The 16,852-nt window shown below is 38.2% G+C and overlaps 1 protein-coding gene across 2 annotated transcripts in view; it reads right to left on the bottom strand.

Moving 5' to 3' along the window:
- LOC121652493 (zinc finger protein GLIS1) overlaps positions 1-16,852 on the bottom strand; it is a 67,631-nt gene that overhangs the window by 11,743 nt on the left and 39,036 nt on the right. The window contains exons 5-7 of one of the 2 annotated variants that reach the window (XM_042005254.1): positions 9,589-9,639; positions 5,173-5,334; positions 2,785-2,895 (exon numbers count right to left, since the gene is read on the bottom strand). In XM_042005254.1, the coding sequence (XP_041861188.1) occupies positions 2,785-2,895; positions 5,173-5,334; positions 9,589-9,639 (324 nt within the window). The remainder of the gene's footprint in view (positions 1-2,784; positions 2,896-5,172; positions 5,335-9,588; positions 9,640-16,852) is intronic. The other variant, XM_042005255.1, reaches the window with a different exon arrangement.

The following is a 16,852-nucleotide window of genomic DNA, read 5'->3' as shown; positions in this document are numbered from 1 at the left end:
GAAGATTTAGTGTCAGAGAGCCCAATAAGTTATCTAATGATTGTTTAAACCACTAGTAGAATGCTATATTGTCAGAATTAAGACACAGATGTGGAGAAAAGGTGGGATCAGTTTAGGCCGCATTTCTGGATAAGGATAAATTAAAAACCAACTGCAGTATTCTTCATCTGCTAAGTGCAGGAGTGTAAGTTTTTGTCTATATGTTAAAGGATAAGACTGGCTACGTATAGTTAACTAATGCCATGAACCCAAGAGCAAAGCCAACTGTGACATGATGCCATAACTTGATGTAACATACAAACAAGTGGCATCAGCTTAGATTGTGGCAAAACAAATTGTAATGTACAGGGAGATATGTTTCATAAGCTTTGATGAGAAGGTTACAGGTTGATGGATGAGAAAGTTGATGAGAAAAGATATGTTTACCAACATTATATGGTTTGTATATATACATTTACAAATATCTGATTTTAAATGTTGCTATATAATATAAGTTGTATGCTACACATCCTGACCTTAACTTATTTCTGTTAATTATTTAACTGCTAAAATATTAATGTGTTGGTATATTTCCATAAACTAAATTGTTTTATGCAGTGCAACATCCTTTAATTAATTGTAATCTTTTTATTTCCTGCAAGAAGAAAAAGTGTGTATCCAGAATTTAGTGACATGTAGATAATAAACACATGTAAGCAAGCAGACTGAAGCTTTGATTTTCAGAAAATGCTGATTAGTTGAATACAGTTGTTTGAGTTAATTTCCACGGGGAATGTAATTGTGAACTGTAAATGAATCATTTTTGTGTCTGTGTGTGTCATTATTCTCTGATTAACTATATGGGCTGATACATTAAATTACACTGGAGTGTATGAGAGTAACAAGGGATAATTTTATGATGCCAAGAGGAATATTTATTTGGCAGTCATTTGAAGGCATAAGCATTAATAAGAAATGGATCTAATTATAGATGACAAGTAAAATGAAACCACTGAGCTTTGTTTTTCATCCTTTTTCCAGCCCTTTTAGTCTGTCTGCCTATCTGTCACAATCAAGTTTTATTTCTGACTTGTGTGCAACATGTCTTTGTGTTGCCATTGAAATCAGAAGGGATTTAATCAAATTTTCACAGTGGTTAAGCTTACGACTTTTACAGCGAGAATCATCCATGTTTGATTTCATACTGAGATACTTTATATCAGTAAACACGTATATACATGTCCTCCTGGGGATCATTATGAATGCCCTGCAAAGCATTCATCACATGTAATCGAGGTTCTGTTTTCTCCACAGCGACACTCTTAACAGTTTTCTTTTCTGGGATAACTCCAAGAGTGGAGTAAGAGCGTTTGTTTGACATTTGTCCATAACATCTGGCCGCTGGGGTATACTGCACTACAGCTTATTAACAATGCTACAAGCACACATGTTTCCCTTTACAACGCTAAGCAAAGGAACACATCATCCAGCCTGCCACTATCCAGCCCTTTCCACAACAATGAGCCCTTTCTCTCTCTTATTTACTCACTTCCAGTCAGAGAGAGAATGGGCTTTTCACCATGACTATGATGAAATGTGGTCAAACCTGATCTATTGCTTGGATAATTATTCTCAAAGATACCTCCCCCTCTACCCTGGCCAGATCCTCTAAACTAATCAAACCAGCAAAATATATATGTGCATAATGTGCATCAGAACAGGACAGATTTGTATAAACTAGTCTACATTTAAACTTTTTAGGTCACATCAATAGCCAATGAGACTATATGAGGTCAATCAGGAGGGCTGACCGAGATAAAGCCTTTACAGCCACAATGGAAAGTTTCCAGACCATTTTAAGCTGTAAGAATTACAAAGTCAGTAAGACATAGTCAATAAGACGTACACCTGTCTACTGTAATACAAGGGTATACTGTTAATTGTCTACATCCAAACAATAACAAAGCTCTAATGCAGGGATCTAAAACTCTGGTCTGGAGTTGACCTCAATTGATGGATTGTTGTGCTGAACTTGACTTGTTGGATCCATTTTCCTTTAATGAGGTGTGTTGGAGCAGGGAAGCACCTAAAACCTGCAGGACAAGGACCAAAGCTTGAGATGTCTGCTCTAAGGTGTTGAGAACTGTCCACAAACCTACTATAGAGGGCTGTGTTGAGGCACAGATCTGAGAAAGTAAAGAAGAAAAGAATCACCCAAAACAACGGCAGCTTTAAGCTTTTTAAAAGGGAAGAAATGTGGACCAAGTCTGGAAATTTGCAGGGCCTGCTCTGCATGCTTTCTCATCTGGAAAAGGGAGGTTTGTGTCAAGATTTTGTGTTTGTCCAGCTAAACTGATCCACTGGGGACAAGGGTCCATGGTGAGACAAATAACCAGCAATGCAGTAGTCACTTTTAAGAGAGATCCAGGCTTCCTTTGCGGTCAGACCACAATGTCACAGAGGGACAGCCAGTAATTAAACACTACACCACCCAGGGCCCTTAAAAATAGTTATCAAACAGAAGTATTTTTTCATATAAATGCAATTAATTTGAGAAGAAATATAATCTGGTCTATTTGAATTATTTAGCCACAGTTTTTAGCAGCGTGTTTAGAGGAAACAGGCAGTCTCATCTCATTAGTTCTATAAATACAATGTTATTTTGCTCAATAGATATTTTTTTGCATGTGAAAACATACACCTGTCATCACAATCTGTCACATTATTATGGCCTTCAGGTTATAACAACTTGTGTTCATTTGAATATATTTCACCTTTTTAAACACTACAAAACAGTGTCTTTACCTTTCTATGCACCTGTTGCTCTTTGGCTGAGTGGATCTTGACATGTTTGCGTAGAGAGCTGGGATCTGTGTAGCGCTTGGTACAGCCAGAAATCTGACATGCATACGGTTTCTGCGAAAACAGAAAAAATATTTCACATCAGTTTTAATGCATTTAAATCCCCTTTACTGTAATAAAAACAGAGACGCAGAATATTTAAGAATAGCTAAAAAAAAGAAAAAGATACCACAGAAGAAATAAGAAACATACAATAAATATGAGTAAAGGCAAAGTCCTACCTTTTGGCTGAGATAGACACAAAATGTGAAGTAAAAGGAAGAGCAGAAAAAGAATAAAAAGAAAAGACAGTCAGTTGAAGAATATTTTAAAATGTAGTCATTCAGAACTGAAAGCAGATAGGACTAGCAGAGCAGTGTACTAGAGGTGTAAATCACAAGTTTGATCACAATACAGTATTATTATCTCGATTCAGCAAATTTCAGAATCCTTTGATTCTGTCTCGATACGACATAGATTTAATTCAGGAGCCATCAATCAATATAAAATTATATCACATCCTGATTTAACATTGAAATTTCCATTTATATTAAACAACCAGGAGCAACTGAAATATCAAGATGTTTTTCATCCTGTGCTATATCTGACATTCAGTTCTTTTAACAAAAATATACCACACATTCTGTATATTGAGCTTCTTTCTTTTATCAGAAATGTTTTTGTAGACACTAAAGCAGGATGTAGTGTAAACCTTATTCCTAATTTAGTGTCTCAAATTAAATTCTTTTTATAACTTAGTTATAGTAACCAAGCTACACAGTCTGACTTTACCATGGTTACATCACACCTTATCAACATTTTCCTCATTGCTATATTTTCCCATAACCTTTCTTCTTTGAATTGTTTCAATTTTCACTTTTATTGTGCAGAACTTTGGTCAGCATGGTCGTTGTTTTAAAAGTGCTTCACAAATAAAGCGGTATGGTAATATTACATATTCTGACACAACACAATTTTGATTGATTCAATTCAAAAGCCAGCGATCAATATGAGATATCACAAGCTGATCTAGCACAATCACTTTCAGTCAAATCAAATCACACAAAGCAACAAAATATTATTTGACGTTTTATTTAATCTACCCTCATACAATAAAGATTTGTTGTTTTATGTGAACGTCCAATTATTAAGGTGTCAGAAGTTATTGCCATGTGGTTGAGCTAAGTTACATGATAAATGTAGCACAGAACCAAGTGAATAAAAAAACATCCAACGCAACTTCTGTGAAAAGTATCATTAAAGCCTGAAAATAATTTTCCATCTAAGCACCCCTAGCAGAGCAGATCCTTGGCAGTATGTTAATGTTAAGCCATAACATTCAGGGTCCCCCGAAAATTTGTGTGATGAAAGAAAATTTCCAGCTGTCACAATAACAAAAAATTGCATCCACATTTTGGCTGTGGCAAGAATGATAAATTATTTACTACAAAACAAATCAGAAACACAGAGGAAAACGTAAAAAATATCACCCAGGTAATAAAAAGAATATCACAAAACTCACATACATTTGTTCTGCAGTTTTTTTTTTTTTCCAGGTTCATTATCACTGTTGTTTTATCTTCTTCTGCTGCTTCTCTCATGTCTTTTGCATCACTGAATAGGCCACATCAAAGTGTTTACAGTATAAGTAATGTTAGTGTAAATTATAGAAGAGAAAAAGGAAAAGTTTTTCAAAAGGGAGATTAAATAAGTACCCACATTAATTTAAGTACATAATTTGAGCAGAACAACTTATTTACTCCATGGTTTTACTAGTGTACGAATGGTGATAAAGTGGGTGGTAAATTGGTGAGGTTACTACGACATGACGTGTGGCTTCAACGTCTGACTCAACCCTTCCTTCCCATTTTACAGGTCAGAGGAACAGGCAGAGCTCTGTCTGAGCTCGCAGCCCCAGTCAAGTAAGTTACGGGGCTAGTGAGCTATGACTTGGCCTGATTGTTTAATGATCTCTGGCATGTCACTGCCAGAGTAGAAAGTGAGAATGCCACACGGCTCACTGACTGACATCAAATTAAACGCTAACACTGTCAAGATGTGGAAATGGGCAAAAAAGCTTGGACGGCAGCACAGTTTTTCATGTTGTAACGAACAGAAGTAATACAGTAAGTGGGTAATCCAGTCAAGCATGCTCACAAATCGACTGATGGGATGTTCAATGCTGGTAACTTAAAAACAAATGTTTGATTATTGAATATAATGCAGATTGGGAATAAAATGTGAACATTTATAGATCATGAGCTTGTGCAGCAACACACCCAGGTTATTTCAAACACATTACACAGCAGGTGAAACATTGAGAGGTGAAAGAGCAGAGACTTTGTTTCTGACCGTGTCCAGGTGAGTGCGCTGATGCTTGGCTCGGTCGCTGGAGTTGCTGAAAGCTTTCTGGCAGCCGGGGTGCTGGCACAGGTAGGGTTTCTCTCCTGTGTGGCTCCTCAGGTGGATCTTCAGGTTCTCCAGACGAGAAAATGCTTTGTTGCAGCCCTCGAACTGTAGGAGGAGGGAAGAGGGCTTACACAGATTGCAGCACAAAGGACCACACTCTGGCAGGTATGCACATGAACACACAGGGGAAATAAACTAACATTCTCAAGCATATACAGAGAAGAAAAGAGATCAGTGGGAAGCTGGTAAGTTTTGGCACAATGTGGTTTCTGTATGCATGTATATGAGCATGTGTGTGACTCGGGAATAAGTCGTCCCGCTTCTTCTCTCAGCCCCATAACCACCTATAAAGATGGAGCACACTCAACAACTCATATTCACCCACTACAGAAAATAAACGACATGCTTAAAAACATGGGTGGTGTAACTTTGAGCATTTTTTCCATGGTTCTTGAATTACGCTACTGATCCAAGAACCTTTGTTGAAACCACATCTTCTTAAAAAGCCCATAGCAGCTAGAGAGTACACCTGCACTTCAAAGCTGTCATTTTAATTGCAGGGGAAACTGGAGTGTGCCGTACAGCACAGCGTCGGTTAATGGGCTGTAATGCATAGCGTGAGATAAGTATTCTGCTGTGTATAGTGCATTAGACTGACAAGTGACAGTGACTGTAAACAAGCTCAATTCTGACCCAGCTTGGCTTATTTGATCCCAGCCACTCAGCCAATGAACACCACAGATTTGTTAACATGTGAATCATTCATGAGGCTTCTCACGTATCAGCTTCTGCTCTTAAAAGTAGAGGGGAAAAAAAACTGCTGATTGGTGAAAGAGGCAGTACCTTTCGAGACCCCCTTCAGAGATTGCTCAGGAAGAAGCCACAAAGGGGATGGAAAATCCAGCTAGTTGATAACAGTTGTTTCTCTTCATGGTTTTGATTCAAAATAAGTTTTGGGTAAGCAAATGTCAGGACAAATAAAACTCAATCCAAACCTTCTTGCAGAAACAGCACAGCTCCTAGTGTCCATTGTATCCTGAACTTTAGTGAGGCCTCTTGACAACAGGTCAAGTTACGGCTAAGGAGAGAGTGACACCATTCTTCTAATGGGCCTTCAACTGCATCGGGGCTCGGTGCTCATCCCTGGTCTCCTTCATTCACTCCCGCAGCACCGGCAGGGCCTTCTATTCACTGAGGCTCCATTTAATATAGGAGAAACCCAAGCCTGTCATGGTAGAGCCGTTTTGGGTGACCATGCTGATCTGTGGGTTTGTGCATACGCTGCTGTAGCTCAATAAGAGAGTCTTAATCTGCCCAATTATGGAAACACAACGCATAGCTGCTCATGAAGTTTGCAAGACCTCCAAGCTGATTCGTTGAGTAACAAAAACTCCCTTTGCTGTTATGAGACGGATGTATTGTACAGTTATGCTTCATCAATCTTTGATTTTCTCTTTTTATAATAAGCTACATGCAAAAAAAAAAAAAAAAAAAAGAGGAAAATGAGCTTGTGAAATTGATTTTTACTGAAACAAAAGAGGACAAATATTTATCTGCCAAAAACAGTTTGTGGTTTTGTCAATAATTCCAAAGAAAACTAAGCATGAAATTTTTCAATCTCATCCAAGTGCTGCTGAATATTAAGGTTGCCAGTGCAGGACCTTTTGTTAAAGTAACAAAAATAAACCGTCTTGTGATATTTCACTTAAAGATATAGAAATTATATTTCATTATAATAAACCAAAGTGTCAACATATATGCAAAGGAATCATTAAAGCAATAACCTAAACAAGCCTAACACATCTGAATACGTTAACAGAAGAATATGGCAGAGCTGTTTAATATTTGTCAGGTTTAATTGCTCAGACTTATGAGAATCTAAAAAGCAACTTCGATGCATAAAAAAATGCATATTTGTGACCATCTAATGAGCTCTTATTGCATAAAACCAGAGTGTGGAGCTGACGTTAAAAATACTCAAACCAAACTCTCAAAGAGAAACAGAGAAAATGTGCAATCCACATCGCCATAACAGTCCAGACAAACAAGGTCCACGCTGACGGCTGGAAAATGGCACCAAGCATTTGATTTTGGAAAACAAATGGGGCTATTATTGAGGTGCCAAAAGTGTGTATATATGTTCATTGCTTTCTTTTCCTCAGCACAAATTTGAGGCTATATTACAGTTAAGGGTCCATGGAGGAAAGTGTGTTAATCATATAGAGCATATTATTACTCAGGAAGCGCAACACACAGGGAGGCAGTCTGAGCACGAGGTTTTCCCTGCCTGTTGAGAAACCAATAGGTACTGCCACCTCCAGGCATGGACATTAACCAAACACCCTGCACAAAAAAATTTACGCTAAAGTAAAATGTTTAAATGTGGCCAATCTGCTGCTTTAAATGACTTCTTCAGAGTTCACTGACTGTCAGTTTCATTTTGGATATTTGATGCATCGCAGCGCCATTCAAGCTATATACACAAATACTGCTGGTACTGAAGGATGTGAAAGCATGACAGTTTCATGAGGGAATATAGTCTCTTTTTTTAAGTGAGCCAAGTCAGCTATATATGTTTCATCCAACTACACCACACAAAGTTTAAAACTATAATAATAATAAAAAGCCTCTAAAAATAATATATGCACATTAAGAAGCATATACTGTGTGTCAGTAGAGTCCTACATCATCCATGAGGAGTTGACTGAAATGTAAATTGTGTAGAAAACACACACAGGTTTAAGTGGTATAAACACAGGCTGAAGCCTCTGACAGAAGACTGATTTTACCTTTGATATTATTTATGAAAACACTTTAGACGGTGCTAATCACATTAATTGCTTTAAACATGTTTGCTTTTCCTTTCTGAAAACCTCTGTCCACGGCAGACCAGTTGCATGGCCAGACTGGAGGAGTTTCAGCCCCATTTGACACCATCTCAATATTGAGTGGGAGGGGTTCAGTAGCTCAGTAAACATTTAGGATGACAGCAGGGTCCTGACGTGGCTGAAGGGGGCGAGAGACGGTTGAAAAGGTGGAAAGGCAGCTGATCACAACAGACAGATTATGGACCCAGCATTCAGACCAGCGGCGGTGCGTCACGCCTGAGGCCTTCATGGGAAATGACTCCTGACTGGCAGGGAAAAGGCCAAACAGTGTCAGAACTAAAAGGCAGCAGTGTACAACTCTCCTCACATGCAGCAGCTCATTAGTAACCTGCAGGAGCTGCAATGATGGGAACAAACCAGCCGTTATGGACGGGTGCTGGGGGAAGTATGGCTGCTGACATGTATAACAGAAATCTGATTTACAGTCTCGATGAATGACGTAAGAAGACAGATGCATGCAGAGAGAATCAAGAGAAATGTAAGGGTTTATCTCTTGAAAATTGAAACCTGACTCTGTACTTGCAGCCAAGGCCATCACCTACTATTTTGTTAATAATTTTTTCCCCTCCAAAGTACGTATACCAGGATTTTCTGTCCTTACTGTCTAACATTTCTGGGGTTGTTACAGATGCTAAAAAATCCTTTTAATATCTCCCTCTGACCTAATATATCTGTCTGGCTCATGGCAGTAACTGTAGATCAGACTTCTGACTAATGATGGTAAAACTGTATTCAACTGTTCGCCTACTAACTAGCATAAAATTCACTATTACTCATGTTCTATGGACCCCCATAAAAGCAAAACATTCACAGGGCTTAACAACCACCGCTGTGCTTTTTTTTTTCTTCTTTTTACTGTAATTAGTTTAAACTAATACACCCAGGCTTCTTTACTGCCGACTGAAAAACACAATGAGAGTTGCAAAACACAACCAACTGAAATATGTGGTCAAATGTTAATGCTCAAAAGCAGATAGTATAACATTTTAAAAAAGAAAAAAAAAAAAAAAAAAAAAGATTTGGAGGACTGAGCTGGTTTATCACAAGGTGTCTTTCTCTATCCTGACTAACAAGGAAAACCACCAACACTTCAGGATGTGTTTGGAGGGGAGGCTCTGCAGCACAATGCCCCAGTTGCGGATGAGAGGAACATATGTGTTTAATCTGCCTGCTTCCAAATGCCCCGTGGCAACCACAGCAAAGAGTAGAAAAACGTAAATGGATGAAATTATATCCATATGATTCAACGAGACAGCTAAGGAGAGGCAGGTTTCTCATGCACTTCGTCAGGATACAAAATCAAACACTGCTTGGCTAAAACATTCACATTACATAGTTTACACATATCATTTCCACTGTGAGTCAGGACCCTTTAGCAGCCAGCCTCATCTGTTGTTAATAGTCCTTTAATTAGAATCAAAGCAGTGAATATTTTTCTGCTTCTCAACGAGAGGAATGAATTCATGCTCACTTGCGTTGCATCTCCCTGAAGCATCTTTTCTCTCCTGTCTTCTGGGGTTTCCTTAATTTTCAGAAGACCTTGATTTATGAGTGGTGAGATACAAGCACATACAGCAAGTCACTAAACAGTAGAAGGAATGTTGTCCAGATGCGAATGTACAAAAAAAAAAAGAAAAAAAGTGCACAAACTCAGCCGATAAATTGGTGGGAGGAAGTAGTCATGTAAATGACCAAGAAATTGTTCTTAACAGCCATTTTGCACTCATGCCTGAATAGTTTTGGGGCCAGATTAAAAAGTATGTGGATGGCACAACAGGAAGCATTCCTATGATAACTAAATGGGGGCTGCTTGCATAATGAGTCTGCCGAGCTGTTTTGCTCCTCTCACGGGCTATTTGCTGAAGTTTGAGGAGGAAGTGCAGTGATGGACAGGAACCTCTGTTCCTGCGGTACAGACCTGGCACAGGACGAGCCAAGATGCACAACTACATGGTGAGCTTTTATGGAACCACTTTAACTGCTCAGATTCAGAGGACCTCATTCACATGTCGACCAGCTCTGCAGCCCTGCATCAGATTAAAGAACTAAGATGTGATTTCCTCTCCAACTGGGCAGCCTGGAATTTACCAGTTCACCAGGTTGAGTGAAAAAGGAAAACGGGGTCATGTTCATCGAGAGATGAAGTGGACTGAGGGAAATTGATATTCACTATGCATTATTATGCAGTGTTAGAAAACCTAACCTAATTCAACCTGAATTCTCTTAAAATGTTTAATTTCCATTTTTGAGGTGTTGGGAAATCACTACCATTTCTTTTTTTTTTTACTTGCAGCTGTATTTACATGGGCCTGATCTGAAGTAAACTCTGACACTGAAAAATAAGTTATTATTAAAAAATAAATGTTATTTATTATAAAATCAACATCTATGCTGAGAGAGGAAATTCTGAATGCATCACACCACAGGCACAAAAGTGTGCAGAAATCTGTGTAAATTAACAAAAAAAAAAAAGAAAAAAAAAAAAAAAAAAGAAAGTGTTTTGGACATTTAAACACACTGTGCAGATCTCCTAACATTCATAATAATAAAACGGCCATGCCCTTTAGTAAGGATCTGTGATGTTTTCTTCAATGAAAGTCATTTCTCCTTAGTTTAAAAGACTCTTAAGATATATCCCACTGCATCGTAAGACTTCATATTTATGCTCACAGCTACCATTCATAATGACTAATTAGAGTGCAACACAAAGCTTCTAAGGCCACAGCCATTAGTAACCATCAAGGCATTAATTATAAACCCATTCACGAAATCCGAACCCATCACGAAAAAGACAGACTGGGGGTTACGCAATGAAAATCCTAAACATGATCTGTGTTCCGAGCCGGCGCCTCGACTGGTGTTACTGGCAGTCAATGCAGGATCCTGTTAGACAGAGCCATGAGCTACGGCGTCCTCTGACACCCGTGCTTACATCTATTCAGCACCTTTCACTCACACCTGCCTCTATTCTCACTCTCGCTTTCTCTTGCTGTCTCTCTTTTACCCCCTTCAAATTATAAGCTGCTCTTGCGCTGCCATATATCTCACTGTACTCCATGTCTCCATTTCATTTAGTGCTATTAGGGCGGGGGGGTGATGGATGGTTATTCATAAGCAGCCAGCAATGACAATAACGTTACATTTAAAGAATCCACTTCATCATGTATTACTCTGCATTGACAAATACTGTGTAATCCAATTTGATGATTTGCCTATGCCTTAAAGCAATCTTTTCACTGGATCCTTACCATCCATCATTTTCTCCTTTCTCTGAATTGAATTTTTATCCATCAAGGCTGCTGGTAATAGAGAAATTGGCATCTTTAGATATTGCCACAGGTCTGGATAGATGCCCTCACTCCTACAACAACCCCTGACATGAAGTATTCAGACTCTGGAGAGAGAAAAAATTCCATGCTACACTAAACCACAGCATCTGCCCAAAAAAACCAAAGTACGTAGCCAGTAGCTGTTTTTTTCTAACAATATGAAAGTGCTTTAGGGTTTATATTTTTTAAAATATGGCCTTTTGCTGTGGTCTGAGAATAGTGTATGCACATAATCCAATTTTATTTCCATGTCTATACACACCCCTCTCAGCTCTCTTTGTTATTTCAGCTGATAAGATGGATGTGTTTTTAAACCGTTTTGTGACGATCTTGAAGCGTTCCAGTGTCATCCAGACTTGTTTGGTAAAGACCTAAAAATAATTGTCGATACAAAGCAGGAGTTGGCACTGCTGAGTAAGTTTAACGCCTGCTGTAGCAATTCTATAACTCTGACATGACAACAAATAAACCCTGAGGAAGCCCAGAGAGTTGCCAAGCCAAATACCTTGATGCCAGAAGAACTGACATTCAGACAGAAAACATGCCTGCAAAATTAAACAATAGGTCAACATGGCATTATGATCAACACCAGTCCAGGAACTCAAGGTTCCTTATGCAACTCTTTGGACTTAGTTCAGACCACAGAGCCTTCTGGTTAAAAAAAATTAAATAAAAAAAATAAAGCTGCTGCCTAAGAAATGTGGTGCAACTGTGATGCCATGCTGCCCCAAGATTTGTTCACTCCTCAGAATGCCAAGGTTGTGTTCTTTTCTGCTCTCTGTGGGTTTCAGGGTCCAGTTTCCAGCTATGTGGATATGGCTGGTTGCAATATATCCGACTGTGTGAGACATTCAGCGTGTCAAGTCCAATCGTGGCCTTAGGCATTCTTAACAGGCACATCACATTTTATTCACATTTCAATAAATCAGCTGACCACATTTCAGTATATAACTTTCTATTCATATTCAATAATTCCCTCTACACTTACATGTCTGTGTCTGCTGTCCTGCAGGAAAACATTTTTATTCAAGAATAAAACCACTCCCCATTCCTACGCAGTTACGATGCACTTACACAACCCGCTAATGGCACAAATTCGGGGTTCCACTAGTATTTGGTATTCTTTGAAAATTTATTTTATATTCATTGCATATTTCCTTTAAATTTCCCATAAAATTTATATTTACTGCATACTAACATAATATGAGTCAAAGCCTTGTTGTCACCGGCTGCACACATTTTACCATTACAACATTTTTCCAATATACTTTCTGACTGTACAGTACTTAAAATGATGCATGATCTAAACTGGTGATACCAATGTCTTGCTTATTTTGTTTCTGACTTGGCTGCTGTAGTGTCTGAATAACAGCTGCTTTGTGACACAGTTTGAAGGACTGCTGTTATGAGAAGCTGTTACAGCACAGGGAAAACAAAAGGATATGTTCTGACTTTAAAGCTTTTTTACTTGTAGTGTAATCCTGCCCGAATAACTAAACCAATCTGGTTCTAAATGCTGCATAAACCCTTTCACATTGATGTTAAACTGATTTCAAAGCTGAACAGATTGAACGCGAAACAGATGTTTTTAAAAGTGATCGGGAAACTGAGAGAGGGGGCTTCCATCAAGAGACAGAGATCATTGGGACGTTAAACCCTATGGGGTCGAGGTAAATCCCAGCTTAAATGTCAGTGTCTCTGTAGTGCCAGTTCTGCAGGGTCACGAAATCATAAAACAAGAACTGGATCGTTTTGTGTATCGTGTCCTTGTGTGCCCCACTAGGAGGGTTTCTGGTGCTGCTTTATACTCTAATTCTCCAGATCTCCTTGTCTTTAACAATCAATTCCTGATGTAATAAACATTGCATGCCATTTAACACCACAACCCATGCTTCAGTGTTCCTCATTGATCTTTCCATTTGGATCTCTCTCCAGTGTCAGTCTTAGAGAGGAATTTGAAAACACAGTGAAGGTCTCAACAGTGTAAACACACACACAGACTCACCTTGGAAAGCTTGTATCAAAAAACTTGGGAGGGTAAAGGCCTTGGTAATGTTTAAAAAATGCACTCGAGTCCAGAATCAGTACATACCATTTATATTGCTATCATTTATAATGCTTTGTGATGAATTCTGGGCAAAAAAAATGTCATTTTTGTAATGACATCAGAGGAGCTGGATTGCCTGTCTGGCTCCGTTTCTTTCAGCCTTCACTTCTCTTTGCAAACATTCAAATTAAACCCGGCACACCAACCGCAGAACACCGCGGTACATAATTTAAACCTGACACCCTAAACGTAAACATGTCTTTCGCTACATAATTTACCCATACTTCTCTTGGTGCTTATTTTGTACGGTAGCAGCTCTGTTCTCACATATATTTGCGCCAGCTCGGAGTTAATCTGGTGTTTTGAGTCTGGCTGGGTGAAAGGATACTACCATCCTGAGGTTGTGCTGTACCAAGAGAGTTAAGTAGTTCCGGTTGTGTAAAAATGTACTTTCTTATTTGCTTGTTTGTTTGGAGATGTGAAAAAGCTTAGAGGTTGATGTTGCTCTGTCCTCAATTCTGTTCACTCGCCTCTGCAACACTAACAAGTCAGCAAAAACAAACAAAAACAAACATCTGGATGTAGAGAGATGTTCAACACAAACAGATCACACTCTACAGAGGGGCTGCTGTGGCATAAATGTGTCTGACAAAAGAAAACAAAGTTTGTGTTTAAATTGCAGATGTGGGTGTAGATGGTAGGTTTGGGATAAAGAAACAGTTGTGTTTGACCGATTAAATGCCACAAGCCATGGCTATGAATATTTCTTTGTTGCAAAGAAACAGTTATACACACATGTGAATGAGCCATGATGGGATCCAATTGGGAAATACTACTATAGAGAACTAACAGCTTGGAAAAACATTTTTATTTATTTATTACTTTTTTTGTCCAGTTAAAAATTTTAAAAAGATCCCACGGCTCCTTGCCATCCATATACCCCTTTGTATTTTGTAGGACCAGTGTTTGCAGAACATGTTGGAGACCCACACCCTCCCCAGCTTTATATCTCTTATGTATTGGTAAACTGATCTGGCTCAGTGAAGAGGTTAAACTGATTAAGGTTTTGGATAGGACACAATAATGACACAATCTCTCTGCAATGTATGTCCAACCGCAGCCCTGGGTCTTCAGGTTTCCCAATACCAGAGTGTGATTAAATGTTGAGGAAACATGGAAACTCAAAATACTGCATTCCAGACAAATGCAATTAAAGAGTATCACATGCTGCAAATCCTGCATGCTTTGATACCTGGTTACAAGGTTGAAACAAAGGTAGCTGCAGCTGCCCATTTCCAACTTAAGTTCACTTTAGTGTTTTGCAAAAAATATTTAAGGCAATGCTCTAACAATCATGTGAGCAAAAAAATATATTTTGTTATTTGGCTGTGGCTCTACATACAAACAAACAAAAAAAAATTAAAAACTAAGAAAATAAACAGTGATATTTCAGGATCAAGACTAACACTGCTATATTTCAATATGTCGGATGTGAAGAAAGTTGTTCTTTATTTCTTTCATAAGTGCTTAGAATTCATGTGCATATGTTTGCAACTCCTAGCAGCACCATATCTGTAGTTTAAGATGGGTAGGTGATACTATCTGGAAAAGATTAAACAAAGTCAAACAATAAGTTATTACTCAAGAAATAAACATACTCTACTAACAAGAACAAAATCAAATGATCCAAGTGACTAATCACAGGTCAGCTGAAATCTTTCAAGCTCCACTGGTAAACTCAACATCTATGTGTGTTTCATCTCTCATTTGATTTATCTCCAAGTACATGTTGGTTCAAATAAACATAACTGACTATAAAACAGAAAATACTTTTTACTGTCTTTATAAACTGGTCCATGGGGTACTCTGCCATCTTTCCTGTGAGCCAGCCTCACATAAATCAACCATGAATATGACCTTGGCAAGTATCCCTGGAAGGAAATCACTTAAACAACATGGTCCTTTTTGTAAGACTAGTTTTTCTATTTACTTTCAGTCAAACTTGAAAATAAACTTTTATAAGGAATCATGTTAAATTTCACTTCAGGAGATTTAACTTTTCTACTTAATATTTATTATTTGTTTGTTGTCTTGTGCTGCTCCTCTTTCCCTCAAAACCTCTACAGAAGAAATACCGTAAAGTTAGTATGGGGGAAGTAATACAACAAAAACAACTAGGGCTGTCGGTTTTTCAGAATATTTAATTGTGATTAATCACATGAGTGTTAACTTGCAATTAATTGCATATTAATTGCAATTTTTTTTAATCTCGTTCTACCTGTACCATAACAGTTTATTTATCCTCATTTTTAATACTCTTGTTAGCATTTATATACTTGCAGTTTTAGAATAAGGCACTTTAGTTTTATTTACTAAACAGAAGATGAATGACATTACACGCACACACACGCACGCATCCCCGTTACAGGAACACTTTCATACCACCCCTAAAATGGATTTTTGTGCTAGGCTTCAAACATGTTTATTTCTACTATGAAGTTGGTAATTTTAACATGGGAGTCTATGGAGATTGACTCTGTTTTGGAGCCAGCCCCTAGTGGATGACAGGGGAACTGCAATTTTTTGCACCTCTGCATAGGCTTCACGTTTTACCGGCCGAGGTTACCTCTTGGGCCTGGCATGCGCACTACTTCATTTCCTTTGTGTTTTCTTGTGCACGGGCATAGTTTTCATTCTTCTGTTGTGTAAATGCATAAAAAATGCAAAGGAAAAATATTTGTATTTTGTGTGAAAACATTATCTTTTGTTTGTAAACAGGGCCTTACTCATTCTTGTTGCAAAATTTGGACACACACTACTTATCTAAAAGCATATCTGCTAATTGTGTTTCAAAAACTTTCACCCTGATCTAGCATCTACCTGTAGGCGCTAAGCCTTGCTTACTCGTTGGAGGAAGTCTATTCAGTCCTCCCAACATACTGCTGACCTAATTGTCACTTGTAGGTTCTGCAGGAGAAGTGTTTGAATATCAACCTAGTACAGTATAATGAGTTACACTAAGTTATCATTTATTCTATACGAGTGGGACCTTTTATTTATTTATCTTGGTATTTCTTCATGCATCTATCCAAAAAACTGTCTTACAAAAATCCATGAGATCAGATTCTTATCATTAAACCCCACCAGGGCATAAAATGAGTTGTGACAGAAATACACATAATGGGATACATTTGATATTTACCCCCTATTTATCCTCCTAACAAATAAGCATGCATAAAAGGGAAGGAAATTTTCTTTTTCTACAATGAAAGTAACATTCAGGTAAGAGTAGTTTTTTTTATACATCATTTGGGTGAGATTACATATTTTTTTCATCTCATAGAGCACACAGTTCCAAA

The sequence above is a fragment of the Melanotaenia boesemani genome, chromosome 14, assembly GCF_017639745.1.
Source record: "Melanotaenia boesemani isolate fMelBoe1 chromosome 14, fMelBoe1.pri, whole genome shotgun sequence".
In the NCBI taxonomy this organism is placed as follows: Eukaryota; Metazoa; Chordata; class Actinopteri; order Atheriniformes; family Melanotaeniidae; genus Melanotaenia; species Melanotaenia boesemani.
Note: the sequence above shows the minus strand (reverse complement) of the source record. Positions and strands in the feature narration are given on the sequence as shown.